This window comes from Fusarium vanettenii (genome assembly GCF_000151355.1).
Source record: "Fusarium vanettenii 77-13-4 chromosome 3 genomic scaffold NECHAsca_44_chr3_2_0, whole genome shotgun sequence".
Lineage (NCBI taxonomy): Eukaryota > Fungi > Ascomycota > Sordariomycetes > Hypocreales > Nectriaceae > Fusarium > Fusarium vanettenii.
In genome coordinates, this window is record NW_003315844.1 from 64,766 (window position 1) to 91,066 (window position 26,301).

Sequence of the window (26,301 nt, forward strand, 5' to 3'; positions counted from 1 at the left end):
GGTAGATGGTAGGTAATGTCTATTCTCGACTCAACCACCAACTCAACTCCCTATATATACAGACCATCGGTCTATGCTACGAAAGCAAATGCACGGACAATCCCTCGGTCTCGGTCTTTGATCTAAGCCACCTTTGCAATCTTTTCACGCATTTGTCAAACAAAAAGCCTCTTCATCATCGCCCTCGTCCAATAAGCATCGTCGCTGAGGCAAGCATCCGGCCGAGTGGTAAGACTCGGCCGATACATTCTCACTCTCGGCCGTGTCGGATGACAAAAGACTGCGACGGTAATCTCGGTCTTTTGCACAAGCCTCTCGGTAAATTGAGAATCCGCGCCTCGATTCGTAAGATTGGGGCTGTGTTGTTAGCTGAGTCCGAGCGAGACACGGCCGAGAGTCCGGGGCCGAAAGTATCGGCCGATATGAAGGAGGATGGACTGGGCTCTCTTGACTATAAAGGGTTTGGATGGGATATCCTCTTCTATCTCTTCATCCTCATCAGCAACTTCATCTACCTCAATAAAAGACACCTGTTTGTCCTTCACAGCTACACTCTTCTTTACAACCAACTCAGCCAAGAGCTCCAAACTTACACAAGCACACTCACAACCACAACCTCATCTTCAACATGCACATCTTCGTCATCGGTGGAACCGGCCGCAACGGCTCTCTTGCCATCCAAGAAGCCCTCTCCAGAGGCCACACTGTCACCGCCCTTGTCCGCAACCCATCCGCCACATCCCTTCCCTCCCACACCAACCTCACCCTCGTCAAGGGCACACCCACTTCTCAAGCCGACGTCCTCGCCGGCCTCACAACTCCCGAGCCTCCCAAAGCAATCATATCAGCGCTTGCCCAGGTTCGCACTTCAGAGTCGCCTTTTGCAGCTCTGCGTCCTGATACTACACCCGACTTTTTGACCTCGAGCATGCGCGTCTTGCTTGCTGCCATCTCGCAGGCCAACCTCCCTTACAAACCCAAGCTGATCGTAAACTCAGCCCAAGGTGCCGGGTCTTCCTGGCGCTCCATGAATCTTCCCGGAAAAATCATCTTCAGTCACGGAAGCATGGGCATCGGGCTCAAGGACCACAACAAACTCGACCAGCTCGTGCGCGACAGCGGATTTCCCTTTGTTTCCCCACGACCGTGTATGCTCGCCGAAGGTGACGCTAAGGACGTCAAGGTCTGGCCTGAAGATGGAAAGGGCTGTGCGTGGATGCCATCTATTACTAGAGCGAGCGTTGGAAAGTGGCTCGTTGATGCGGCGGAGAGCAGTGAGTGGGATGGCAAGACACCAGTGATAACGAATTAGCGCTACGAGAATGCGGCATGGCAGAATAGAGGAAGAAGGATTTAATATGTAACCGAAATATATGCCTTTACTTTTGATATAGACGAGCCCGCGGAATACTACGAGGGTCTACATCAATCGAAATCTTGACCAGTAGAACTCCTGAAGTCACACGCCCCCGAGCATCTGAGAGTTCAATGAGACGGTATCCCTCACGGAGGCGGTCCAGGCGGATGCACGCCCAACCTAACAATGGTGGAGCAGCGAGAGACTTTTGAACATCCACGACCTTGAATCTGATAAAGCAGGTTAGTTCCTGATAGACTATCTGTGTAGCGCTATTACAAAGGATGGCTTGAAGAAAGTTGATGACGGTTGTACTGAGAGACGGAAACGCCACCTCGGCCAGAGGATAAGGAGCCTAACTCACCTTGCAAAGGTCAACTCTGGTGGGCTCCACCCGATGTCGAAGGAGGTAGTTGACCCAGTGGCGCCGAACCGAGGATCCTTGGTCTTGCCTGTCTCAGTCTTGAATCTGTGCTCGACCTTATCACCCTCATCCTGGTCGCAGTGAAACTCGACCTTGACTTGTGGACGTAAAACACTCTTGTCACGTCTGATGTGGTATTGTTCATCATCGGCATCATCCGGGATGTCGAAGCCTGAGAAAATAGTGATTGAAATATCCCTGGCGCCCCTTGGTATGGCGTCATGCTGAAACTCAACTATTCCATCGGTGTTCCGATATCGTGCATGTTTGAGAACCCACCCATCCTCATCGGCAAACATGCCATGGTGGAGCATCATGCCCTCATCAAGACTATGCCAGTTCAGGGCTACCATTTGAACACCCATATGCCAGAAGAGCGATGGATCAGGGTTAGATGAGTCTATTCTGCGCCCAGACGGGAAGCAGCCCATAAAGTAATTTTTGTTGTGGAAAAGCAACCCAGTTCCGTCTGCTTCATCAAGCTCAAGCAGCTTTGTTTCGCTTAGAGAAAAGATGTGAGACGGCTTTCTTGCTGCTGGAGTATCAAAGCCGCGGAACGCCTCGCTTTGCGTGTAGATGGCAAGATCGCTGAGGGCCTGACAGATGGCAATCCTGGATGACTTTGCTTTAGGGTTCGAGTCGCTCATAGGTTTCAGGTCCTGAATCGAGCTTTCCGAGTCGCTCGAGGTAGCGGTCTTGATGGCGCGAGCAGGGCTCTTCTTCACCTTGACGAGGATTCTGCGCCTCAGATCACCCAACTTTGGAAGACGGAATCTCGGATCATAACCCCCAAGAGGTTCATCGAGAAGGAGTTCCCCCCATTCCTCTTTCATGATCCTCACCATCGCCTCCTGCTGCTCGGTATCTGCATGCACCTCAAGACTGACAATGATGGGTAGATCGTTGTTCACAAAGGCCGAAGTTCCAATGATGGCACACACTTCGCGGAAGCCACACGGGGGGATCAAAGTCCAGCCATGAGTGACAATGGGCTCGCCAAGTTCTACCTGTGATCCAGGTTTGGGAGATTTGCTGACCTTGCTCATCAAGGTGTTTGGCCGATGGGTCTGTGAGGAGTCTCGGGCGTCTGGCTTGACGGGATCCCCGCCCCAAACGTCAATCTCAACATATCGACATCCTTGTAAGAGAATCTAGAGTCAGAAGGTTAACTTCAACACGAGAATTCTCAATCTGGGGACTAATACATCTCGATATGCCTCAGCGTTGGCCTTGGTGTTTAATTGATCTCCGACCAAGTAGCTGTTGTGGCTACTGCTGATGAAGTAGTGGGTCAAGGGCCTGGAAAGGTCTTTTGGCGGGAGGGGCCCTTGAGCGCTGGTACCTAACTGCACCCAGGCCATGTGGAACGCTGAAAAGTTATAGCTGTCTTTGATCAAGAAAGTCTGATCATATTCATAGCCTGATGGGCGCTGAAACCTGACGAATTCGTTAAAAGAGGTTATGGAGAGAGTCTCTTCCCCGTCCTTCAAACGATTGAATAAGTCGATGGCGGCTCTGTACATGGGGGGATGCGGATTGGTGTTGCCTTTCAGATCTTGTTGCGTAGCCGCAGATTTTGGCGCATCACTGGAGGCTGGTTTAGTAGTTCCTAGGTTAAAGACCTTTCTGATTCTGTTGCGGAACCGTGAGGTTGTGCTCTGAGGGGCAGGTTCGTTTTCCCCTTTGTCTTGTGGTTGTTCGATGGGAGTACTATCAGGATCCTGGGGTGCATCGTCGATATTGTTGGTCATTTCGGAGCTCGAAAGTGTCTCTTGAGTAAGTCGCGAGATGTCTGTCTCAGCAGCTGCCGACTCATCTCCATGCTCGTCAGCAAAGTAAATCTCCACAGGGAGACCGTCATTTTGAAGGGGCGGGGTTTGGCCCTCCACTGTGGTAACTCGATTGTGATCAAACCGGGTTAATTGAAGACGTCCGTGGCCACCCATTTCCGATAAGCCACTCAGCCACTCGATCACGGAAGGACACTTGCTGTATCCGAGGTCAAAAGTTCCCACCTCGTCTCCAAGGCTGACATGACTTGACCCCGGCCATGGGAGTGAACGAAGAGAGAAATCATGAACATGCTCCAAGACATGGTCGATCAACTCCGGAGAGTCAACAATCCCTTCCACATCACAAAGTGGGCAGGCTTCTATGCCTGTCTTTCTCTGCGTGGAGAGAGATATAAGTGTTGAGATGTCGTCTTCTTCAGCGGTGTCCGGGTGTGAGGCCATGAAATGTTCCATCATATCCGTCATGGAGGCGAAATGTGGCTCATCCGAACACAAAGGGCATTGCCAAGTGGGCGAGTGGTCTTGCCGAATGTGGCGTTCCAATGCCGTCCTTGTGCTGTAGTAGACATCTGGCGTGGGACAATCCTCCACGACGCAGGTATACGGACAAATATCCTCGCTCAAGTGCTTTCTGTTGATTAATATTAGAAAGAAAACTTAGACGATACATAATGGCGACCTACCTCCACCTGGAATTCGTTTTCACGTCTTGAACTGGCAAAGTTTGATAGCAGCACGGGCATTGGAACATGTGCTGGCTATTATCAGGGAGCTGGGGTCGGGGGTAGTGAGCTGTCGCTGTGATGCGTGTAACCTCGGTTCGTGGTGTTGAGGCCTCTAGTTTCCTGAGTGCTGGATCGGTGTATCTGAGTTTACTCTCGGGGACTGAGGCCGATGTCCCTGATATTGTGGGCGCGTCACTGTTTTTGGGGAGTTTGGGCGGCTGTTCGACGACAGGATGCGTGGTAATGGGAATATCCAAGTCTGGAGAGGCGATTGGTTGATGTGCTTGGTTGACAGCATCTTCAGAAATCGATGACAAGTCGGGTTTGCGTCTTTTGAGACCAGTTGAGTGTCGTCGTGCTTGCAGAAAACGATTCCTTCGTCGCAAGTTGGCCACCACTAGGCGTTGTTGAACGGGTGTCAATGCTTTAAGCTTCTGCTTGAATCTGTGGCTGCTGTATCCTTTCTCCCCAGGTCGGAGGACTGCTATGCACTCGAGGTGTTGTTTCAACTCGGAGTGCTCTTCCTCGTTGAAGAGGCGATCAGCTTTGTGAAGTCGTGACCGCCTTCCGGTCCGTCGGACAGCCAGTGCAAGGGAAGCGAGACTTCCTAGGGCCGATTCGATGTCGAGCAGGGTTTCTTCGAGAGACTGGTGTTTTTCTTGCAAGTCTCTGTAGTCCTCCAAGGATTGGTACAGCATGACCAGGTTTCCTTTGACTAGCTCCAGGTCAATAGGCCGCTCATTGAGCCTCCAGTCGAGCGAGGCTCTGGCGGAAGCTAATGCCCCGATGCCATCGATCCAAAGGTTGAAGTCTGCCAGCTTGTACTCGAGGCGTTCATCGATTGACGGCGCTTCGGGCTGCTCTTGTGAGGGTGGAGCCGTCCCGCCATCCTGGGTCTGAGGTCGAGAAGCGAGACATCGGTCAAACAGGTCTAGACATTTTTGCGAGAGCTCAGCGGAAGTGAGATCCAAAAGATCCATATTTTGGGAGCCCTGCGAGGAGGCGCATGGTTCGTGTGTGTTGGTGCAAGTGTCTGGCTGACATGGATGAGAAGGCGGAGACGACCCTGGTCTCATCTAGCCCACGTGACTATGAGTGGACGACAAGGCTGTGCCAACATCCAATACCGTTGCCTGAAACTGACCTGAGTGGATTCCTCATCCTGCAATCAACTCTTCTACAACCTTGACTGATGATGCTTTAGCAGGATGGCGACAGACGGTGACGGCCATGGTGCTTGCGAGCTGCTGGCCAAGGTCGCTATCGGGGTCTTTCCCATCATCATGCGATGTGGCATTCAGCAGAGGGAGCGCGTTGCGGGGGAGGTGGGAACGAGGCTCGGCCAGATTGCCCAAGAGCCGCTCCGGGGCTATGAGACAGACCAGGAAGCCGAAGGTGCTGCCACAGGTCTATTGCATACCCTGCTGATGATCTGCAAGGTATGTTGCCCTCAGAAGAATGGACTGTCCCAGACGAACGGAAGCTGCGTGTCTTGTGGCCTATCCCGAACTTGGCGACTATTCTTGCGGTTTGCATGCTAACATGGCGCATTTCAGTTCCCTGACCCAGTCGGAAGGCAAACTACAGCATGGGAATGCTATTCTAGCATCCTCGGGCTTCTCAGGCCCGAGAACAAGACCAAGTTGAACAAATCCGTCCTACTCTACTTCAAAATGGGTCCCGGTTATAGTAGCCAAGCAAAAGACCAGTGCGACAGATTCTTCGCCAGGCTTAGTGAGGAAGAGCCCAACAAAAAGACGGCTGCTGATCAGATCATGGGAGGGTCACGGATACCAGAGCCCAGCGACTACCCGCGACATGTCAACGAAAACCTCTTCCAAATTCTTCACCAGCATTCGGCCTGCCGACACGATCGGCCTAGGCACCTGAAATCTGAACCGCGTGGGGATGAGCATCTGCTCTCTCATCCTGCGAGGCTTTATCTGGATGGAAACCCGCAGATTCAGAGCAAACATGCACAGTTCGAGTTGGTGGTTTCGACAACTGATATGAATTACTGGCAAGATCTTTGGGTCGGAGTACCTGTGTAAGAAGTTGCGAGTTTGTTATTATTTGCGTCTGACTCAATTTCCTAGGCAAACGAAAGCCCGAAAGCGTCTTGTCGGGTTTAACCTAGCTCGAGACGTGAGCAGCGATGAAGATGAGGACGAGGGTGATGAAGACTCGAGCTTTGACCAAGTCAGCCCAGATTATTTCTGCCAAATCCTGCGAGACCCTTCATTCGCCAAGTTGAGAGTGCGATTTATTCAGGGCCTTGGACTTGTCTCACTTCGTCCCCCAGCAGCTCTCGAGCGCTTTCTATCGCCTGGCCAAGGTTTACAACTGCGTACAGCCGTGGAGAGCTACAATTTGAAGGACAAGGACAAGATCATACTTGTTCATGCTATTGCACACTCGTTCTGGCAGTTTTACGGATCCGATTTGATGCGAGAGCGGTGGACGAGCCACAATATCTGGTTCATGCAGGAAACTGATGAGCAACAACACCCAAAGGACCAGCTCGCTTTGAGAGCTTACGTGTCCCTCGAATTTGATGCCCAGAATGCCGTGGCTGAGAGTATGGACAACCCGATAGTTACACATCCTTTCCCCCACATTCTGGCCCTTGCCATTGTCTTACTGGAGATTGGCCTCAGGCGTCCTTTCAAGTCGATGGATCACCTACCACTCGCATCTCGGTTGAACCGAGACCACGGAGCTGCAAATCAGCTACTTAATGAGCTAGAAAGAAGTCACTGGGCCAGCTCGACGCAGCGAGACATCTTTACGAGGGTTGTCGCGAACTGCTTGGATCAGAGGCTCTTCTCCATCGACCAAACCCCCAAACACAAGAAGGCCAAGGGCTCGACATTAGCTTCTGCAGGCACCAAGGCCGGTAGTGGGGAGTTCCAGGTGGACGAGCGAAGAAGGCGAATCTATGCCAAGGTTGTCGAGCCTTTGTCGAGGCTTGTCAACATTGCCTTCAAGAACGACCCCAAGTGTATATCATACTTGTCAAGGTGTAGAGAGGCTGAAACATCTCAGCAGCAGCTCCGATCCCCGGTGGCATCGTTCCATGCGGGCAAGACGATAGTTGCCCGCGAGTGGCTGGACAACTTGAAGCACATCAGTCGACATATCATGATGCTGCGGCGACAAAAGTCGGACCAAGTATTTGAGCCTGTCAAGATTGCCATTTTGGACACGGGCTATGATGCGAGTCTACCCTTTTTCAGCCAGGCGGCAAGGGCCAAATGTATCCGTGGATGGAGAGACTTTGTAGGAGATGGACAAGTGTCTGATGCTGATGTTACGACAAGACGAGACGATTATGGACATGGCAGTTTGATGGCTCGTCTTGCCATGGAATCGGCTCCATTAGCCAACTTGTATATCGCACGGGTTGCCAGGGACAGTAAGGGGCTTTCTTCGGATAGCAGGTCTATTGCAGAGGTATGCTTGTCATCTGGCGTCAAAATGATTTGGGCTCACTGACATTGGAACTCTAGGCGATCCGTTGGGCTGGGCTAGAAGAGGAAGTGGATGTAATCTCCATGTCCTTTGGCTTTCCCGATGACGATGAAGACATTGCCAAGGCCATCGAGGACGTCCAGCGAGAAGGAAACGTCGTCTTCTTGGCAAGTGCTGGCAATAACGCGGCATATCAAGCCGAATCATTCCCCGCTCGACACAGATCCGTCATCTCCATCCGAGCAACAAACTGCGACGGCACATTCAGTGCCAGCAACCCGCCCATAATTGATCGCTACTCCGGCTCTGTTCTTGGCACATTTGGAGATGATTTGCCGGATAATATTCACAGAGAAATAACAGGGCGCTTTGGTCCATCAATCTGCCAACCTGGATCATCAATCGCCACAGCGGTTGCTGCTGGCATCGTTGCATCCACAATTGCCTACGCAGAGGCACTGTCCTCTGTTTTGCCTATACCGAAAGAACAAAGCCCTGTTCAGAGCTTGAAGAAAACACAAGGGATGCTGAGCATGTTGGAGAAGATGGCCCCGGAGCAGACCGGGCACCATAAGTTTGTTAATCCCATCTGGTTCTGGAGCGAAAAGTCGGATCCATGGAAGGCCTGGGCAGCCATGTACGATTCAGTGTCACAACTCATGTATAGGCGTTAGTGAGATGGCGGTGCTGGAGCACCCTTTGTCGTTTCGGTGGGAGGGGCCTCTGGGAGATGAAATAGTGGCTTTAAGCTTTGGCTTCGTACATATTTGCCACGAAACTAGAGAGTTTCCTTGAGCCAATTCACACGCCAATTGGCCAAGCTTAAACCAACGTCCCTTCATGATTCCCTTAGAAGTGCACAAGGCTCACTGTTTAGCCGCGCTGCAGCCTGGACTGGGGAAGTCCAATTAAAGCCGCAAGTAAGCGCTAGGGGCTGGGTAAAGATCAACAAGTCACTCGTCGTCTGCTCATCTTCACATCTCTTTCAATCATATCTTTTACTCGGCCTCATCAAGATGAAGACTTGGTTCCTCCCGCCCGACTTTACATTCACCCCCGATGGTCCCCTCCAGCTCGGAGCCGTCATCACGCATCCTGGCCGTCCCACCAACGTCATCGCATCACCCCGCACCGACCCATCGCTACAGCTGCCTGAGATACAGGTCATCACGGAAAAGAACCACTCACACTCAAACGAGATTAGCCGCAAGGGCGGAGTCAGTCTTTTTGCCAAGTTTGTCGAGTTTGCTTCTGGCTCTGTGTTGTACGAGGCTAGCCGACGAAATCTTCTTCAATATGGAAATGTCGATCACGAAGTTCGATCTCTCTTGGCACCTTTCTCAAAAGACTTTCTCCAGGCTCTTATTAGCTTGGATTCAGTGAAGGAGCACATTGACTCGGGTCTGTATGGCAAGAGACCCATATACCTTGTATCTGGTCTGCGGGTCACAAACGAGTCGTTCACAGTAACCAAGGAGAAAGGAACTGGCAACCAGGGTGAAATTTCAGCCTCTGGTCCCACAGGCCCTGTCCCAGTTGAAGTAGGTGGAAGCCTATCCGGGGGTGTGGAGAGAACAAAGGCGGATTCTTACGAGACGGCCCCGGGCATCATCTTTGCATACCGGCTGCACGTTATCCGTCCGAGGAGTAATAAGAGTACTCAATCGGAGATGTTTTCGAGTTCCAAAGGCCTCTGGACGGATAGAGCGGAGCCGGAGCCTATGGAGGTGCTTGATGTTACATTGGACGTGGTTGGGGACGACTTCGAGGAGGAGGAGATCACGTTTGATCAGGCTGATTTAGGGGATGGCGAATGCTGCCTGCAGAAGCGGTTGTCCTCATAAAAGGAATGAGCTTGCTATTGAAAGCTAGTTCTTCATTGGTTACGACCTTTCTCCGATCTGTCTCCGAGGCTGCCCTCATCCGCTGCGGGAGTTTGTGCTAGTTTTTCTGCATGAGAAGCAACCTGGTATATTGACGAAGCAATGATAAGAAAATCCAATGTAACCATGAATATGGTCGTAGTTCTGAACTCAGCAGACCAAGGTGCCCAATCCTCCATCTCAGTCCATCTTGTCACTCACAGCCCATTCTTCTCGTCGTTAGTACTGGCATGGCCACTTGTGTGACCATTCATCTTTCCATTGACATTGACATTGACAGACTCAGTTGCGTCTTCGGCATCAATGCCTCGATACTCAAAGTACTCATTCCACGCAGGGTCAGAGATCAAATCTTGAGCCAGCCTCTTCTCATAGAATATAGAAAACTCGGGTCCTTCATCTGACTCAGGCGAAGGGTCTCGCGGTGGGTAAATCATGATGACGCCCGTGGTAACTCGGTTGATCAGATGGCGGTACGTGACGGGCGTTGCGAAGCCAAAGTCGAGCCTACTGACACTGGCGTCCCGGTGATCGGCTTGCAGAATCGACAAAGGTGGCTGAGCGTCGATACGTATGTTCATGGTAGTCTTGTCACGAGCCGTCGCAACCATCTCCAGTGTTTTGTCCAGTGACTCTTGGGTGACGCTGTTGGTCATCTTGCGGATATAGGCGGCGATCTGCCACAGAGGCCACTCCGAGATGACCTCTCCCACATTAGGCTGCTCCACCGGCGCAGTGGGGGATATAGCGGAGAACATGGCATTTTGCTGTAGGCGGGCTGGGGGCTTTGGGTTGTGGAAGCGCCTCCTCATGTCAATCGTCTCGGACCAGAAGATCTTGGACGACATGTCGGGGTTGAACACAGGAGCACGGACACGTGTAAGAGTGCGCCAGATGAAGGCTGAAAATGCATCATAGGTTGAGATCCAGCTACCATCTTCAGGAGTGGCCAACCTTTTGAGTTCAGCAGCCTTGCTCTTGGGCAGATGAAACAAGAGGGAAACGGCCTCGGTGTGGTCAGGGTGGCGCTGCTGGGGAGGAGGACCATCGATCTTCTCATGCTCAGGAGGTTCCATTTTGCAGAGCCTTGCCAAGTCGAGATTGGAAGGGTCCCAATCAGGGAAGGGTGTCTTGTTGGCAAAGGCGAAGCAATTCTCGGCAAGCTGATGGACTAGACCAGACCACCCCATTACATCGTTGGTGTAGTGGTGATGATGAATATGAAAGACCAGGCCGCCCTTGACAAAATTCGCCTTGAAAGCCGAGGCGACCGGGTGATTGTTTGGGTCGGCTTCTGGCTTTTCGCCGTACGTCATGGGGGGAACGCTCCAGAGTTCGAGGTTGCCCAGAGCCACGGCGTTGAAGTGCTTTTTCTCGATGTCATCGAAGGAAGGGTAGTCATGGTGGGGGGAGTCTAGCCATTGGACAACGAAGCGGACGGTGCTGTTCTTCTTCTTGACGAAAGAATGACCACCGCCAGGGTCCTTCTCGATTGTGCCACAGTAGTGTCTGGTTTGGCTGAGGGTGCGCTCAAGACCTGCTTTGAGCACCTCGACAGCTCTCGACTTGTCCGCATCATCTAGACGGAAGAACAGAGCATAATTGTTGTAGGTGCAGGCGGTAAGGTAGTCGAGAGTGGAGACGGGAAATCTCTCCTCGTCGGGGTCGTTTTCCCATCCAAAGGGATGAAGATAATAGACTTGTTGACGGGGCATGATTGCAACGGAGTGGAAGCTATGCAGAAACAAAAACTTGAGCTTGGATTAATTCGATGGCAGGAACCATGATTGCAGGTCTTTATGGTCCGCTCATGAGTCGAGCTGGCGAGTCGGCGAGTTGCCCGACTCCGTTCAGCGTCGGTTCGTTAGTTGTTGGCTCTCAGTGTATAATGCGACTCTGTGAAACATGACCCGCACAATATGATGGCTTATGACTGGGAGGCCCTCAACCCCATGAACCAACCGTTGCAGCGTCCCAAGTGATGATTGGTAACTCAGGCCTATTTTTATATATCTAAGCCCCATAACCTGTAGTCCACGTCACCGGACAGCACGTTGATCCCTACCAGTCTGTGCAGTTCTACGTGGTATCCCAACAAGAGCGGCTCGGGGTCCGATTGGACGCGTGCGACTATGTTGGTCGAGAGTTTAGCTTGGCGAGACTCTTGGCCGCAGATTGTGCGAAACATAACCTCCGATCCCTGAAGATGCCGAGGGGCGAATACGAGATGTAACGATGTTAGTTCTGAGACCCTCTCCTCCAACTTCCAAGGGACTAGGCATATTCAAAGGTCGCAGAATTCCTGAATCTTTAGCAGAAGCATTGTACATAGGCTTGAAAAAGCTTATTCCAAAGCAGAGTCCGGGTAGTTACAATGTTGTATTCGAGAGCCAAGGGCGCGTTTTGGTGGGGATTCGTCAGCCTTATCTTCGTCCAAATCAATGCCAACATAGCTATCATCGTTGCACTGAACCTTCAGTGTATCCCTCATGAGGCCATGTGAGACTTGAGGGTCGAGGGCAAGCGTTTGTAACTGTTCCATCTGCAAGTTTCTTCAGCGGCAATTCATGTCATTTGCGACATGACTATCATGTTGCTACCTCGGCGTGTCATTTGGAAGCTCGATATGGGATACAAGAAGACACTTGGTGTTTCTGTGATTTTAGTTTTGTCTACTGTGGGTTTATCCTTGTTGTGCATTTTGCCTAACATCTCTAATGGTTGGAATGCAGTGCTTATGTCTCGGCGGCATTCAGGCTCGCCTCGACCTTTGCATACGGCGACTCAAAACACGGCATCTGGAAACTTAAAACACTTGTCTTTTAGGTCACGGCAGAAATTACTTGCGGCTTTTTCATCGTCTATGTGCCCTACGTTCCAAATATCCTCTGAGAGAGCGGCGTATTGACCACGATAAAAAAGTCTATAGGCATGATAACGAGGTCTAGGTTGGCAAACTATAAGAATGACTGGTACGAGTTGGACCAGCAGGAACTTCGGCGCCGCGGTAGCCATTGGTAATACTCTAGGTGGCGTGCCCAGGATGACCGATTTAGTTGTCGCAGAGAGTTCGCTTGCGAATAAGTGAAGACTGAAGAGTAATAAATAGATGAAACATAGTCAAATATCTTGAAGTAAAACTCATTCCGGCATAAATGTTCTTTTTATTGATGACATCTCTAAAAGACCACTGAGAAGTCCCACGAGAGTGTATGCTCTAGTGTGTAGCGTGGCCTCGAATCATGATCGCCTTCATGCATCTCGCAAATACTGGGATGGCACGGATTCATTCCTGATTTATTTAGAAAAAAAGTCCTTGCTCATGCAGCTATCATGGTGGTCAAACTTTAATCATCGCAGCCAGGGCAAATACGCTCCATTACCCTAGATATTGCCACTGACGTGGTGGCCATTCAGTATGAGGAGCCATTACGTGCAAATACGGCGATAACCTGAATCTTCGTGTTATTAAATAGAAAATATAGCGCACGTATATGTTGAAGAAGGGACTTGGGAGCACAGAGTTTGGGTTTGGTACCGCTATCTCCTGCTGAATAGCTCACTTGCGCAACATGCCTATACATTGCGACCTACACCCTGCGTACTCATTTTATCTATCATTCGGTAACGACGTTAGATGATGAATTTCAAGATATCCGATCGCCTGATGCGGCAAAGAGATGACCGCTTTCAGAGGGATCACCGCTTGCAAAGCCTGCAGAGAGTGAACTGTTCTTTGCGAGCTGCGTGTGCATAAACGCTTCACTGCAAGAGGTCAATACTTTTGGTAATGGAATACCGAGAAACCAACATCAAGGCCCCGGGACGTCGGGGAGTATGGGTAGTCGCTATGTAGCCAGTCGATCAGTAAGCCAAGCCTGTGGCTGTCTCAGATATAGCGGGAAGGATGCCGTCAGCAAGCCAAGAGAGACTAGATTGTTGCGACCTGCATATGAATCCGCTTATCTGGGCAAGTTGATGAGCCACCCAGACAATTCAACACTATTTTTGGCCGCCGCATTAGCCGGACCTGCATGAAAATCCTCCGCGTCCCCCTCGGCTCGCTGTGAGCCCTGTCAAGCGTCAGGTCCCGATTGGACTTGTTTCTTGTTCATCATGACCACTCTGCCCCACTCTGCTCCACGTCGTGACTCCGCTACAGCTGAGAGATGCTGTTCATTGTCCAACTTGTTCCCTTAGCTGAGACATGCGGCTTACTCTCCGCAACTTATTCCCAGGACGCAACACTGAGAACCAGCCAGCGTTCATGTTTCACCGAAATGGTAGAGTATGGATCTTCGAGTCGCAAACCCTTCACCAAAACGAGACGATTACACGACTTGAGTCAAGGATCGGCATCAAGCCAACATCATGAGGAGGGCCATAATGACAGGCCATGCAACACAGACCTCTGCCGACTTTTAGCTTGAAGCTCTGTGAGATCAACGTAAGGCGTTGCGAGGAATTACGAGGATGTGAGGATGGGGTAACCAATGTGAGGAGGAATGGAAATCCAAAACTATATAAGTCAACCTTTGTCCTCATCAATTCTCTCTCATCAACAAGCACTCACAAGCCTCTCCCACCACTCCACACTCTTACCAACCAAACCACCAACTTCAATCTTCAAAACTGTTGAAATGGTTAAGATCGCTGCTCCCATGTTCCTCCTCACCGCCACCCTCGCCTCTCTCGGCGAGGCTCGCAACTGCAAGGCTGGCATCAGCTACTGTGGCAGCACTCTCCTCAACATCGGTAACCCAACTCAACGCCTGCGTCACAGCTATAGCCCATACTAACCATTCGAAGGCGACTACAGCAACCAGATCAACCAGGCCCTCAAGGCAGCCAAGCAGCCCAACGACTTCACCCGCGCCCAGAACTCCCTCTTCTACTGCGAGGGCGGCAAGCACGGCGACATCCGATACACCAAGCTCTGCACCGGTGGCTGCAAGGACCACGGTAACGGCAAGAGCGACACCTGTTAAGCGGTTTGCTTAAGCAGCTGACTTGATTATACACGCTCTTTGCTGAATCAACTGGCCCCTGAAACAGGATGGGTGGAATGGTCTTGTCTAGTTAGATCTCATTGTCCAGCTTCTATGGTGGATAGAGGTGGAAACCGTGCGGGGGAAGCATGATGCTTTGTGTTTAACCTAACTATAGTCACTCGTTATTTTACTTCGAGGAATAAAAAACTTCTCTACCTACTCAAGGATAACATCCACCAACTCTCGATCAACTTTCTTATCCACATGCCTGCCCTCTGGGTATGCTATGAGGTCAAATCATTTTTCAACGCCGCTGTAATTCACCCATCTCAAGTCTTCTCCAGAATTTCCCTGAGTCGGTTACCCACTACCCCTGTCGCTGGATGGCGATGTGGCGACAGAGGCCGAAAAGGATAGTATTGGTACCCTCGGTGATGACTATTCGCGGGATGAGGTGATCAAGGACGCGAATCGGGAGCAGTCTGAGGTTGAGTTCTTGAAGGAAGGTGACGAGTCTGGTAAGGTGGAGTGGATAATAGCTGATTTGGGAGCTGAGGAGTGACAGATCATGATTCGTTGCTATCCTGCCTCTTCAATTGCTAGGCCATTAGGGGATAGAATCTCTAAGAAGCCAGGCTCATGCTTTTTAATAGCTCTAACCAGTATCCCGGGAGGCTGTTGATACGGTCTTCATCCCAAGGCGAGGACCATCTGTTGGTTGAGATATACGATGCACGGGCTACGCCCGCCACAGTTAAACGAGCAAATAAGTATCTTAGTCAGCCCCTTGCATAAACTCAGCTCATATTAAAAGTACCTATCATACGTTAAAACTTCTACCTCTCAAATACGCTTTTGACCATCACTTTCAGCCTATCGGTGCACGCAACACTACGCGTTAGCCCTCCCCCTTTCAAGCGATGAAGCTGCAAAATCTTTTTGCACTTTTCGTCCTCGCTGTCGATGCATCTGAGATTTTCCCCCCTTGCCAGAAACATGATTGCGTCCCTTCCGGGGTTTACACAGCACCCGGAATAGGGTTCGGGCTCTCCTTTTCCTCTGGGTACGTACTCCCTCCTCACACAAACCGATACGCAAGTCGATTAACTGAAGAAACAGGACTGCGGCGGCACATCTCCACAATGGTACTGTCTTGGATCTCGCTTTCGTCCGCGCCAAACCAGACTACACCGCGCTCATGGCTCGACTTATCGCTTTACCGGAGGCTCCCCCTCCACTGAACCGATGGAGGAAATGGCGCAGGTCTATCAACAAGAAGCTCAGGAGGCCGGCAACACCAGACGTCGGCACCTTGGCAGAAATGCTTACCTCCCTTCGTGACGCTGCCACTACCGCTCTGGCTCCTATCAATCCGCTCGATAGGGTCGTTGTAACAACTCCACCAATGCCAGGCCTCGCAGACTACGATCTCATAGACGCTCTTGAGTACGCTAGTCTGCGACCTTGGGTGTGCTCTGACTTCTGCGAAGAACTACCCTACGCAGACCCAGGTTTCCCTTTCGGGCCAGGGGTAGGATACCCTGAAGAGCTGACCGAGGCACATGCTGTTATGGCGGGTCATGGACTTGGTCTATGCGAGGACTACGACAACTTGGACCTTTGCTTCAACGAAGAGCAATCTATGCCGCTGGAAAAGGTTATGGTGGTAGGGCTCACTGAGACGGACTTCCGGGCCGAAGTGATGAAGACACAGGGGTCATTTCCAGAGTTCCCGGATATTATCTATGGGTTTGTGGATCTGACGGCTGGACTTAATGCCCGTGGGGGTTTCCAATCTGAGGAGGCCTACTGGGCCTACATTGGCAGCAGATTGAAGATGCTAGTCAGCCGCCTGCCCATGAAACTCACGAGGGTCTGGCTCGCCGGAGAAAACTCGACGCATCCAGCCTTCCTTGACACCATTCGAGAGGCAATTGAGGGTAGTGGTCATGGCTATGTTTTCGGTCAGGGGGGAGTTGACGCCGGGCAACTGCTCGAAAGGAGCGGAGCGATCAGTCCTACATTTTCCAGCGCCAGGGGCGCAGCGCAGTACGCAAGATGGAGGCAACAAGCCCCGCTTGGATGTTATGAGAGGCCTGGGTGCAAGGATGAGCGAAGGGGAGATGGCCATGATAGCCGGGAGAAGAAAATTGATTTGAGATAAAAGCTTGATTTGGCTCTTGGTCGCGACGGGACGGCCTATTAGAGCGGTTAATTGAACTCTCGTAGCGATCACAGATATTCCTGGGCTCACGTCTCCAGGTATCTAATCTGTTCGGACCAGCCCAGCAACACTGGGTCATCAGCTGTTGGAGCACATTAAAGATCAAGTTTCGAAGCCGCATGAAAGAATTACAAGTTGCTCTAAGCATAATACTTAACTCCTCACGACACGATTCGGAAGCAAAGCGTGCTATAGGCATCGCCCCAGATGATCATTACGAATAGGTGTTGTAGCTGAACCGGCTTGAACAATAGCGGATTATTCGGTAGTACTGCTTGCTAAAAAGATGATCCAACATTAAGGTCTGGCCAATGTCTTCCGTGCGCGAAATTTACCTCTCCACACATGCCATGCCTCGAACCCCCTACAACAACCGAACCTGTTTCACCTCTGGAACAAGATCGACAGCCTCCCCAGCCATTATCCCATACACGAAAGCCTCGCCAACTAGCCTATGCTCTTGACCCGGTGCCTCATGTTCCCGAAGCAGAAACGGCGTCTTGCCCCCCTTCAGGACAAAAATGGCATCTCCTACCCGCGCATTCCAGGGAGCTAGGCCGAGGTACCCCCTGGAAGTGACGAGGAGCCTCCGGTGGGCACAGGCTTGATAGATCCGACGTACACAATTGCCGTACTCTTTGCAGGCACTCTCTTCGAGCTTGAACTCGCCAGTTGCCTCAGAACCAATCCACCTTAGAGTTTCTCTGAGGCCCATGGCTTCAATTTCCTCGTCTGTCTTCTCGGGCTTCTTGTTCCACTCCCTGCAAAAGTCTCTCACGTATTGGGTCATCCTTTGCATCTCGGCTCCATGTTGCATGGCTTTCGACCAGAAGCTTCGCATGTGGTATATGCTCGAGACCAAGTTCGCTGGATCGACGAGCGGCTTGGCCCACCCATCTCGATCGTACCAGCACTCCACAGCCCAGCCAAGAGAGGTTGGAGCAGCCTTCTTCCCTGCAAAGTCAGCTATGTGTGTCCGCCAGAGAGCTTCTCTACGAGCTTTACCCCCGCCGTACGGGCAGGCTGGCCCTAGCTCGGCCATGGCGAGGGTTTCCCACTTCTCGAGCTCGCTGGCTTGGCGACGCGACAACTCGAACACGTCTGACTCTGGATGCCAGGCGTCGGAGAGGTGAGAGATGAGATCAAACTCTATACCTTCCACGACAAGCATGCGGAGGTTTGTAGATGGATACACAGTGGCAGGGCCCAACCTACTACCTGCGCAGTACAAGGGCTCAGTCTCGGACCAGTCAAGGAGTGGTGCGGGATCGAGATGCCTCTTTCCGGCCCAGTTGGGCACCCAAGTGGGGAGCTTGGCGAGGTCTTTGACCAGTTTCTGGGGTAGTCGATATGGCTGATAGGCTGGGTCATATGCGACTCTGGCTTTGCCCAGGTTGTCCCATGTCTTTGTCCAGCCTTCGGGGAGAACCTTCTGCAGACTGATCTCTTGTGCCGCTGATGGCGGCTGGCCCTCAAATGGACTCCTTTCATGCCGCATCCCTGTGTTCCTGTCCATATAGTAAAAAGAGTCCTTGCTTTGCTGCACTCTCTCCCAACCCGGGGGAAGCCGCACCCAGCCCATCCTGGGCTTATCTCCTGGTCTATCAGCCACGAGGCCGCGGATATCGTGATACCGAGCTTGGTCGAGCATACTAAACACCAAAGGGGGCTCTTCCCTGGATTCCACAGTTCTCCACTCCCTCATGCAATTCAAGATATCCAGCGTGCCAGTGTGTTTGATCATAGACTTTGCAAACCGGGCGTATGACCTCCAAACCCGTGCCTTGTAGTCAGCCTTAAAGTCAGGATGCGACACGAGAGATGTCAATCCCAGGAAGCCATAGATTCTGTCCCGGGCGTTTGAACAGCGAAGCCCCCTAAAATCGTAGAGCATCTTGTAAACCGAGACATGGAAAACTCCCTGTGCCCACTTCTGACGATATTCATTGACTGTCAGGTACTTGTCATTGAAGAGGTGGGCATGCTTGTTATCACCAAGTCCAAACTCATCCTCAGGCCCTGGCGCCCTCCAGATGGAGTTCTTGATTGCTACCTCGATCCGATCCCAGGTCGCAGTCTGGTCTCCGCACATGATCACAATCTTCTTGGCAACGATGGCCTCTTGCATGATCCGCACGCGGTCCCACCACGGCCTATTGAGCGGCTCCCGAATCTCTCCGTGCTCGAACTCGTACGCGCGATGACTCGAGTCCTGCATGGAGCTGCCACCCTTGAATCTTTGCGAAAGGGGCAACAGCAGACCGCCATGCTTCCTCTCTGCCTTCCAACCATGCCAGGACATGGCGTTATTGAGGATGCGGCCGTTATTGATACTCTTCATCCCGATCAGCGCACTTTCCGTCAGCTCTCCCAGCCACACACACACTTGCTGCGCCTCCTGGTATATCCTCGTCATCAATGGGAGTTGGTATCCCTTTTCTACCTTGTCACGCTGGTTGATGCAAATGGCATCCACCCAGATAGTTCGCATCTGCCCGGAAACCCGAAGCCGGCGGAGCACTGCCGCCGCGTTCTCCATCACCATGAAGGGCTGTCCGTTGAGAAAGATACTCGTTTGATTCTCTTTTCCACCCCACGTGTAGCTCAGCGCTTCAAAAGGAGGCCTGTGGTCGAGGTTGACGTGGCGTATAGTGCAGGCTATCGGTTGGTCGAGCCCAGCTGCTGGATGAATGTCGAGGACGCGGATGTGAGTGGGTGATTTTATAGGGCGGTAACCGAATAGAGGAGCGGTCGATTCGCCTTCCGGCTCTGACTCTGACTCAGACTCTCCTTCCTCTTCTCGGATAGTTATGGTCCCCATGCGGGATACAACTGAGTCAACGCTGACCTCAAACTCTGACTGATTCGGTGTTTTGACAGAGCCTTCACTGCGATTTGATTGATGTATCGCTACTGGCTTTCTCCTCACGGAGCTCTTTGGCGACAGATAGGCAGACTGTTGAGCTGGATTTGACTGAGTTGTTGGTAAATTGCTGGGTGCGGTTGCGACTGAGCTATGGATGCTCGCATGTGGCTCAGGCAGCAGGATCTTGTATCGAGGATCACTCCAAGTAGTGACCATAGAAACCGAGTTGGCAAAGTAAATGTGCCCTTCTGGCGTGTGCAGTATCGACCATCCATCCCTGAGCTCTTCTTTGAATGTCCACCCAGTTTGAATATCTGTGATCGGGGCGTCTAACAGAGTGGTCAGGCCTGTTGACCTATCGAGTACAGAGGGCGAGCCGTTCGTGGTCCAAGTCAACTCCCATTCCGCTGGCAAGAGAGTCGTTTCGCCGTCTCTCGGGTCGTCCCAGCTAGTCGTCTTGGTGTTATGATTTACGTAATAGGCTCTCCCGTCTGACGTTGCTCGAGCCTCCCAACCATCTGGTAAAGGGCTTGGGTGCTCCCAGGTTGTAGTTTCCGTGTTGTGATTTACAAAGTATGCGCGACCCGATGCAGGGTCATATCGTTCCTCCCAACCCGGAGGCAGGGATCTGCCCGCCAAACGCGGATCTTGCGTGGTAGCCTTACGGAGGTTGCTGTTCCAGAAACATATCTTGCCTTGAATGCAGGACATCCTCCACCCTGCCGGCAACTGACCCAGCGTTTCTGTAAGGGCTGGGGTGGTTCTTGGGTCCTGGATGGTCGCGACCCTTGTCTGCAGGTTGAAGAAAAGTGGCTTGCAGTCGCTATTCCATCGGATTTCCCACCCTCCTGGTAGGGGACCAAGCTGACGGATTCCATACAGAGGGTCACGCAAGGACTCGGAGCCACTCAAACGGTCGACAAAGTACACCCTGCCATCGACAGTGAAGCGCTGTTCCCAGCTCAGGACAACAGGCTCTGTGACATGATTGATGGTAGGAGCGCTGTCACTTGCATGAGCGCCAGGGCCAGAACGCGCGGGATGGTTGTCCTGGGACTGCTCGACGGCGAGGAGCGCTGTCCCTCCGATAGGCTGTAGCTGGTGTGATGCGTCGTGGATCATGGTGTTCCGGGAAAGACTCCGCTGTGTTGCTCGCTTTAGGATGAATTGCCATATTCTCTGAAGAAGATTTTGGGGTTTAAACAAGTTAAGAGATCAAGCGATCCAAGTTGTATTTCATTTTTCTGGTGGCGACATCACCATCAGCTGAGAGCCTGGTTGTCTTGAAGGGTGTTCAGCTTCAAGCCACTAACGAGGCACATCCAATGAAGTCGCTCGATCAACCAATAATCGCCAAGTTTCCGAGGCCCAGAACGATCGATCCAGGTTGACGAAAAGAGTGGCTTATCACTGCGAAAGTTGTCATGGTCTGGAGGCAATGAAGCACAACTAAAATTCCGCGATCTCCCCACCTTGCTGCCAGCGTTGTGGGAAAAATAGATCCAGCCTAATAAGGACTTGTATGAATTCATCCAAGAGTCAATTCAATACTCTCTCTTGCCTGTGCCTCCCAGAGTTGCCGCTCTACCCGCCCCAGGCCCCTCCTATACGCAACATCACCTTTCCTCTCAACCCACAAGACAAAGTAATATTCGTAAAAATCACCATTTTTCGGCCTCTCCTCATGATCCCATTCGTCCAGCACCTGATGATACGGCAGCCACTTTCGAGCATCTTCAGGGACAGACCCAAGGGCGACCTCGACCAGTTCTATAGGTTGGTTACTGATATCATCTGTACCTCTTTCCATCCATGTAGGTCTTTCGTGCAGCCTCAGAGCCCCAAGCCACGTAGATGTCACGCCTCGAAGCGATACAACTATACCGCCTCTTCTGTACGTCGGCGTGATGACCTCACCACGATATGCGAACGCTCTTTTCGTCTGGCAAGAAATGAACGGTGCAGCTATCTGGGTTCCTATCAGAGGTGATGCGTCTGGCAATGGGATTGGATACCAAAACTCAGACTCTGGCTCTGATTCATGCTTGTAAAAGTAATGCGGTGGATAACCCGGTTTTGGTCCCTCGTAAATGAATTCCTCTACTGAAGACGGAGGTTTGGTTTCGTGTCTCGTCCAGCCCGGGGGACAAGGAGGTGGTGCATTTAAGTTCTTCCTAGAGAACCTCTGCTGGTAATCGAACCACGTGCAATGAATTCGGGTGCTTTCTGCTTTGAGATTCTTTCTCCAGCTCCATTCCACAAGGGGCTTGACTCTGTCAAAGAAACGTGCTCCCTCCCTGATTTTGCTTGACCTCACAAAGTCCAAGGCTGGCGACCAGGCGAATGGCGCAAGTCCGCCTTTCCAACCTATCCAGCTCCAGCTCGGTAAGCAGACATCTGTATGTGAATATGTTACTGCCTGTCGTCGAGTAAGTGTATCAAAGGGCTCCCACAGGACTGCGATGTGAAAGATGGCGGCTGGAAGACCAGAGATGAACCCTCCAACAAATCTAGGCGTGAAAGAATTGAGGACACCAGTCAATCCGTTCAGGGCGTCTTCCGGGTACGTCAGATCCCTCCTATTGTACTGATTGATCATGGAGTTGAGCAGTTCCAGATTCGGGACGGGCCTGGAGATGGCTCTGCGTACATCTTTTCCAGCACCATCTGCGTCGCGCGCCTCTCCAACCTCACACCAGGTATCACGGGCGCAGATCCATCGTACCCAGCCGCCCTCGAAGAGAAGTCTGCGTTGCGAGAAGACGTACTCTTGATATGTCCATCCGCGTGTACTCCATTTTGTGGGTTCCGCGTATAGCCCAGGGGAGGGTCCGATGCTCTCAACGATCTCAATCCCAGGCCGTAATGTATGAATCTTCTGTTCCGCAAACCTCGGTGAAGTGAGACCCTCAAGCCCCGGAAGACCGCTGTCAGCGTCGAGTCCGTCTGCGGCAATTATCGTCAAGGTAGCGTTGGAGTAAATAGCCGCCATGTTGTTGATCTCGGTACTTTTCAGTGAAAAGTCATCTTGGACGATGCACAAAGAATCTGTCCAAAGATATCGCTCACCAAGCTCTTGAACACAGCTCATGGCATCCCGAATGGTCCTTGGGATGGGTATGTCTGTATTGCCAGCGGCCAACGACGAGGGTTTCTGTAGCTGAGCAATGTTGTTGAGTTTTGTCATGAAAGTAGGTACTTTGCCCCATACATAGCTTAAAGCTACATACTTATCGGAGGGCAATGGTCGCACGAGGCATTGACGCTGAACGTCGATGACCCATGTTGGCTGAATTCCATGTCCGAATTCCGATGCTGACCCGCAGGCATTCCCATGTAGAGCAAGACATTTCTTATTCCACTGTCTAACCAGACCAGACTGGATCCATTGTGGGTTGACAAGTTTCCCTGGGCCCTTGATTGTTCGGCCATCCTGTACTTTTGAAAGCAGTTGCAGCTCCCCTGATCCGAATTGCTTCTCGCCATCTGAAGACTTGATAGTGGCGACAATTTGAATGTGGTCATATCCTCGAAACGGCAAAAGAGCTATGTCTTCCGCAGCATTGGGCTTTAAGTCAACCCCTAGGATAGCGGCAAGCAGCTTTGGGTGGTAGGGGCATCCGGATGTCAAGACTTCCGGCCAGTCTATGCGGCAATCTGGATAACTAGGCCTTGGGAGACCAACCGGCACTTGAAGCAGACTTAGCAATTTGTCGCAGACGGGGCACTATTAGTCATGTCAGTGATTTTGTGTGAATTGTGAATGAGCCACATGCCTCTTCTGAAAGACAAGGCTCTGCCAACTGGCTTGTCTCCGATGTTCCTGTTGGTTGTATGCCAGACATGGCTTCCGAGACTTCTGATCTTCAAACTTTGCCAGTTTCTATTCTCCAAAGCAAGATAAGTTAAGTGTTTTTGAGGGCTATGGATTTTGCCAAGGGAGAAGTCCTATTAAGAGGTTGCGAAGGTTTCTTACAATCATGACCGATCAAAATATGCATTGATACCCAATTTTCCACGGCATAGTTATTAGCCCACGTGACTTCTTCTGGATGATGGAAACCTTGGTCTTTCGCAAAGCCTTTGCCCGACTCGACCTGATCAAGCTTCAGTCGGCAATTCAACTATTTTCTGGTAGACGGAATGTCTCTACAACTTAGCCCCAGTTTGTATTGTGTTGGAGTATAGGGTACCTGACACTCTCCTTGCCAAAAGACTCTTGATGTAAGGCTCCAGCGCCTAACTACATTGAGTCTAAGGCACTGGTGTGAAACTGATGCAGGGTTGTCAAGTTACGGGCCCACCCGGCAGTTGTTGGTGGAAGAAGAAACGGGGCTCTTTATCATAGGGCTGATCTTGGAACAGGGGGCTAAGATAAGGAACAGTCTTGCAAGGATCGGTAATGACGGCCAACTTCCCAGACGCCACGTATTTTTATATCAGGCTTGCATCCGGTGAATGAATCGATTACAAGCATAGCGTATTTGGGACGTGCTTATGCATAAACTTCGTACGATTGCAAGCTATCAACATCAAACCCCCACTCTCCTGACACCCAACCATTCCCTCACCCCCCGCCGACCACTCCCCCTCCCAGATCAACTACTTTGAAACTCCACATATCCAACTACCTAGCTCACAGAAGAGAGAAGAGAGTAAGAGCGTTGGGGCCACCACAGGTGGTAGTCGAGTCACCAGCGCAGGCCTTGTTGCAGGTGCTCTGAGCAATAGGGGCACCGGTGTTGTCGATGGTGTTCCCGCAGAAGCACTGGTTGCCAAACTCGGTACCAGCGTACTTGTAGCCATCGTCAAGGCAGGCGTCTTGGCACTTCTTGTTGGTGTTGCCGGCAATGTTCAGAGACTTGCTGAGAGTACGAGCGTTGGTGGCGTCAGAGTAGCATCCGAGACTAACCCAGGTGGGCACAGTAGAAAAGATCTGGATGGCGTTGAAGCCGCCGCAAGTCTGGGCACTGTCACCGGGGCAAGCGTAGTTGCAGTCGGTCGAGGGGACCAGAGTCTGCTGCAGGGCAGCTCCACAGAAGCACTGGCTACCAAACTCGACACCAGCGTAGGTGTAGCCGGCATCGGCGCAGCCAGCCTTACACTTGGCAGGTGTGTTCCCGGCAATGTTGAGCGAGCTGCCAAGCACGCGGGCGCTGGTGCTGTCGGTGAAGCAGCCCAGGTCCTTGAACTCCTGGGTTGGTTGAGGACCACAAGAGCCGAAGCCAGCTTGGCAGCCAGTACCACAGTGGAGGTCAGTCTTACCGCAGTAACCGAACTGGGAGCAGCAGTTTCCGTATCCAGTGCCAAGGCAGGTGGTAGACCCGTTGAAGGCACCACAGATACCGTTCAGAGAGGCGGGCACAGCGCGAACCTGGAGCATCTCAGGGGATTCCTGTAGAGAATTGTTAGCGTGGATGATGCGATAAGGGGATCGGCAGACATCATGCATACCAAGGACTGAGCGGGCATGGCCCAGGTGGCAGTGGCGGCCGAGACGAGGAAGAAGGCACTGGAAAGCATCTTGATGGTTGTTTGGCTTTTTGGAGCTGGTGGTTGTTAAGACGAGAGAAGATGCTTTCAGGACTGTAGAGATCTGGGAGCTGGTGAGGACAAGAGAACTGCTCTCCATCGTGAACGTCTGCGCTCTTATAGAGAAGAACACAATCAAAGCTCGAAGTCTAGACTTTACAATTTCATCTTGACTGACATTGTTTAGGCGCTTTAAACCGAGATTTCTAATAGTTTACAGGAGGCTGTCAATAGCTTTACAAACTGGGCCAAAGACAAGAAAGAGCGAGGCATAGTGCAGCCTCATTCAGGTCACCGCCAGGCTCAATGAGTCCTTTTGGGAAGCTTTCTGTCAGCTGCACTCAGCTGTGGCGTCCAAGACACTCTGCCTGGTCTTCCGAAGAGCCGTCGGAGCCTCGCTTAGGCGGAGCAATGCCCATACAGGTGCCTGTGGCTCATTGTCTGGTGCTCGTCCAAGCCATGACTACACGCAGAGGCTGGGGAGCATTGCCTCTCTGCAGGCTGACGAGGACTATTGACGGGAGGTCGGTCTGGCCTCACAGCCCAGACCTATCTAGGTCGAGAGTGTGTATCAGCCCGCCACCTCTTGGAGTTCGTCCGCAGGTAACCAGGGGTTGCGTTGCCCAAGGATGCCAGCATCCCGGTTGTTAGTGCTGTTAGCGCTAATCAATGATTTTGGATTTATTGATTCTTGGCAGGCCATAAATAGCAGGTGTAATGGACTCGGATATTGTCTTCGCAATGCCGTCATGTGTTGATCATGCCGTTGTTTGCTGCTGTAATCGCCGGCCCCTTTGGAACCGCCTTGATGATCAACAACAATGCCCCCTTCAGAGATGAGTCACAATAATCGAGATCTCGAATCCAATGGAACTCAAAGATGGTGAAGTACGGGTGTTCTAGAAATATCCTGAGTTCATCCAGCGAGTCCCGCGTCTATTAAATCTATTTAGCCTACAAAAGTGATCTCAGTACCTACTCCCATGAGAGAAAGAAAACCCCGTTTTCCCTTAGCTCTAACTCACCCACTAGCAC

At 51.7% G+C, this 26,301-nt stretch overlaps 10 protein-coding genes across 10 annotated transcripts; 4 read left to right on the forward strand and 6 right to left on the reverse strand.

The window, feature by feature from the left end:
- Window positions 1–628: 628 nt before the first annotated feature.
- NECHADRAFT_34884 (uncharacterized protein) lies at window positions 629–1,312 on the forward strand (the record flags this gene model as incomplete). Its single annotated transcript, XM_003041490.1, has 1 exon — window positions 629–1,312. One exon carries the CDS (start codon window positions 629–631, stop codon window positions 1,310–1,312), a length of 684 nt encoding a protein of 227 aa, XP_003041536.1.
- Window positions 1,313–1,379: 67 nt separating this feature from the next.
- Window positions 1,380–3,142, reverse strand: NECHADRAFT_35018 (uncharacterized protein; the record flags this gene model as incomplete). Its single annotated transcript, XM_003041543.1, has 3 exons — window positions 1,380–1,629; window positions 1,737–2,932; window positions 2,987–3,142. 3 exons carry the CDS (start codon window positions 3,140–3,142, stop codon window positions 1,380–1,382), a joined length of 1,602 nt encoding a protein of 533 aa, XP_003041589.1.
- A 5,647-nt stretch (window positions 3,143–8,789) lies between these two features.
- Window positions 8,790–9,374, forward strand: NECHADRAFT_8529 (uncharacterized protein; the record flags this gene model as incomplete). The annotated part of the gene is made up of 1 exon (XM_003041491.1): window positions 8,790–9,374. A coding segment is annotated over one exon (585 nt), but the record flags the coding sequence as incomplete, so codon positions are not given.
- A 235-nt stretch (window positions 9,375–9,609) lies between these two features.
- Window positions 9,610–11,408, reverse strand: NECHADRAFT_58738 (uncharacterized protein). Its single transcript, XM_003041544.1, has one exon. It carries the CDS (start codon window positions 11,366–11,368, stop codon window positions 9,851–9,853), a length of 1,518 nt encoding a protein of 505 aa, XP_003041590.1. The 5' UTR covers window positions 11,369–11,408; the 3' UTR covers window positions 9,610–9,850.
- Window positions 11,409–14,293: 2,885 nt separating this feature from the next.
- Window positions 14,294–14,641, forward strand: NECHADRAFT_105943 (uncharacterized protein; the record flags this gene model as incomplete). The annotated part of the gene is made up of 2 exons (XM_003041492.1): window positions 14,294–14,408; window positions 14,463–14,641. 2 exons carry the CDS (start codon window positions 14,294–14,296, stop codon window positions 14,639–14,641), a joined length of 294 nt encoding a protein of 97 aa, XP_003041538.1.
- A 923-nt stretch (window positions 14,642–15,564) lies between these two features.
- NECHADRAFT_77205 (uncharacterized protein) lies at window positions 15,565–16,808 on the forward strand (the record flags this gene model as incomplete). The annotated part of the gene is made up of 2 exons (XM_003041493.1): window positions 15,565–15,707; window positions 15,764–16,808. 2 exons carry the CDS (start codon window positions 15,565–15,567, stop codon window positions 16,806–16,808), a joined length of 1,188 nt encoding a protein of 395 aa, XP_003041539.1.
- Window positions 16,809–17,232: 424 nt separating this feature from the next.
- Window positions 17,233–19,689, reverse strand: NECHADRAFT_34976 (uncharacterized protein; the record flags this gene model as incomplete). The annotated part of the gene is made up of 4 exons (XM_003041545.1): window positions 17,233–17,613; window positions 17,728–18,145; window positions 18,617–19,043; window positions 19,224–19,689. The coding sequence occupies 4 exons, from the start codon at window positions 19,687–19,689 to the stop codon at window positions 17,233–17,235; spliced, it is 1,692 nt and encodes a 563-aa protein (XP_003041591.1).
- A 480-nt stretch (window positions 19,690–20,169) lies between these two features.
- On the reverse strand, window positions 20,170–20,346 carry NECHADRAFT_9974 (uncharacterized protein; the record flags this gene model as incomplete). The annotated part of the gene is made up of 1 exon (XM_003041546.1): window positions 20,170–20,346. A coding segment is annotated over one exon (177 nt), but the record flags the coding sequence as incomplete, so codon positions are not given.
- A 916-nt stretch (window positions 20,347–21,262) lies between these two features.
- NECHADRAFT_77207 (uncharacterized protein) lies at window positions 21,263–23,716 on the reverse strand (the record flags this gene model as incomplete). The annotated part of the gene is made up of 2 exons (XM_003041547.1): window positions 21,263–23,461; window positions 23,711–23,716. The coding sequence occupies 2 exons, from the start codon at window positions 23,714–23,716 to the stop codon at window positions 21,263–21,265; spliced, it is 2,205 nt and encodes a 734-aa protein (XP_003041593.1).
- Window positions 23,717–24,370: 654 nt separating this feature from the next.
- NECHADRAFT_91549 (uncharacterized protein) lies at window positions 24,371–25,257 on the reverse strand (the record flags this gene model as incomplete). Its single annotated transcript, XM_003041548.1, has 2 exons — window positions 24,371–25,129; window positions 25,189–25,257. 2 exons carry the CDS (start codon window positions 25,255–25,257, stop codon window positions 24,371–24,373), a joined length of 828 nt encoding a protein of 275 aa, XP_003041594.1.
- Between the last annotated feature and the right edge of the window lie 1,044 nt (window positions 25,258–26,301).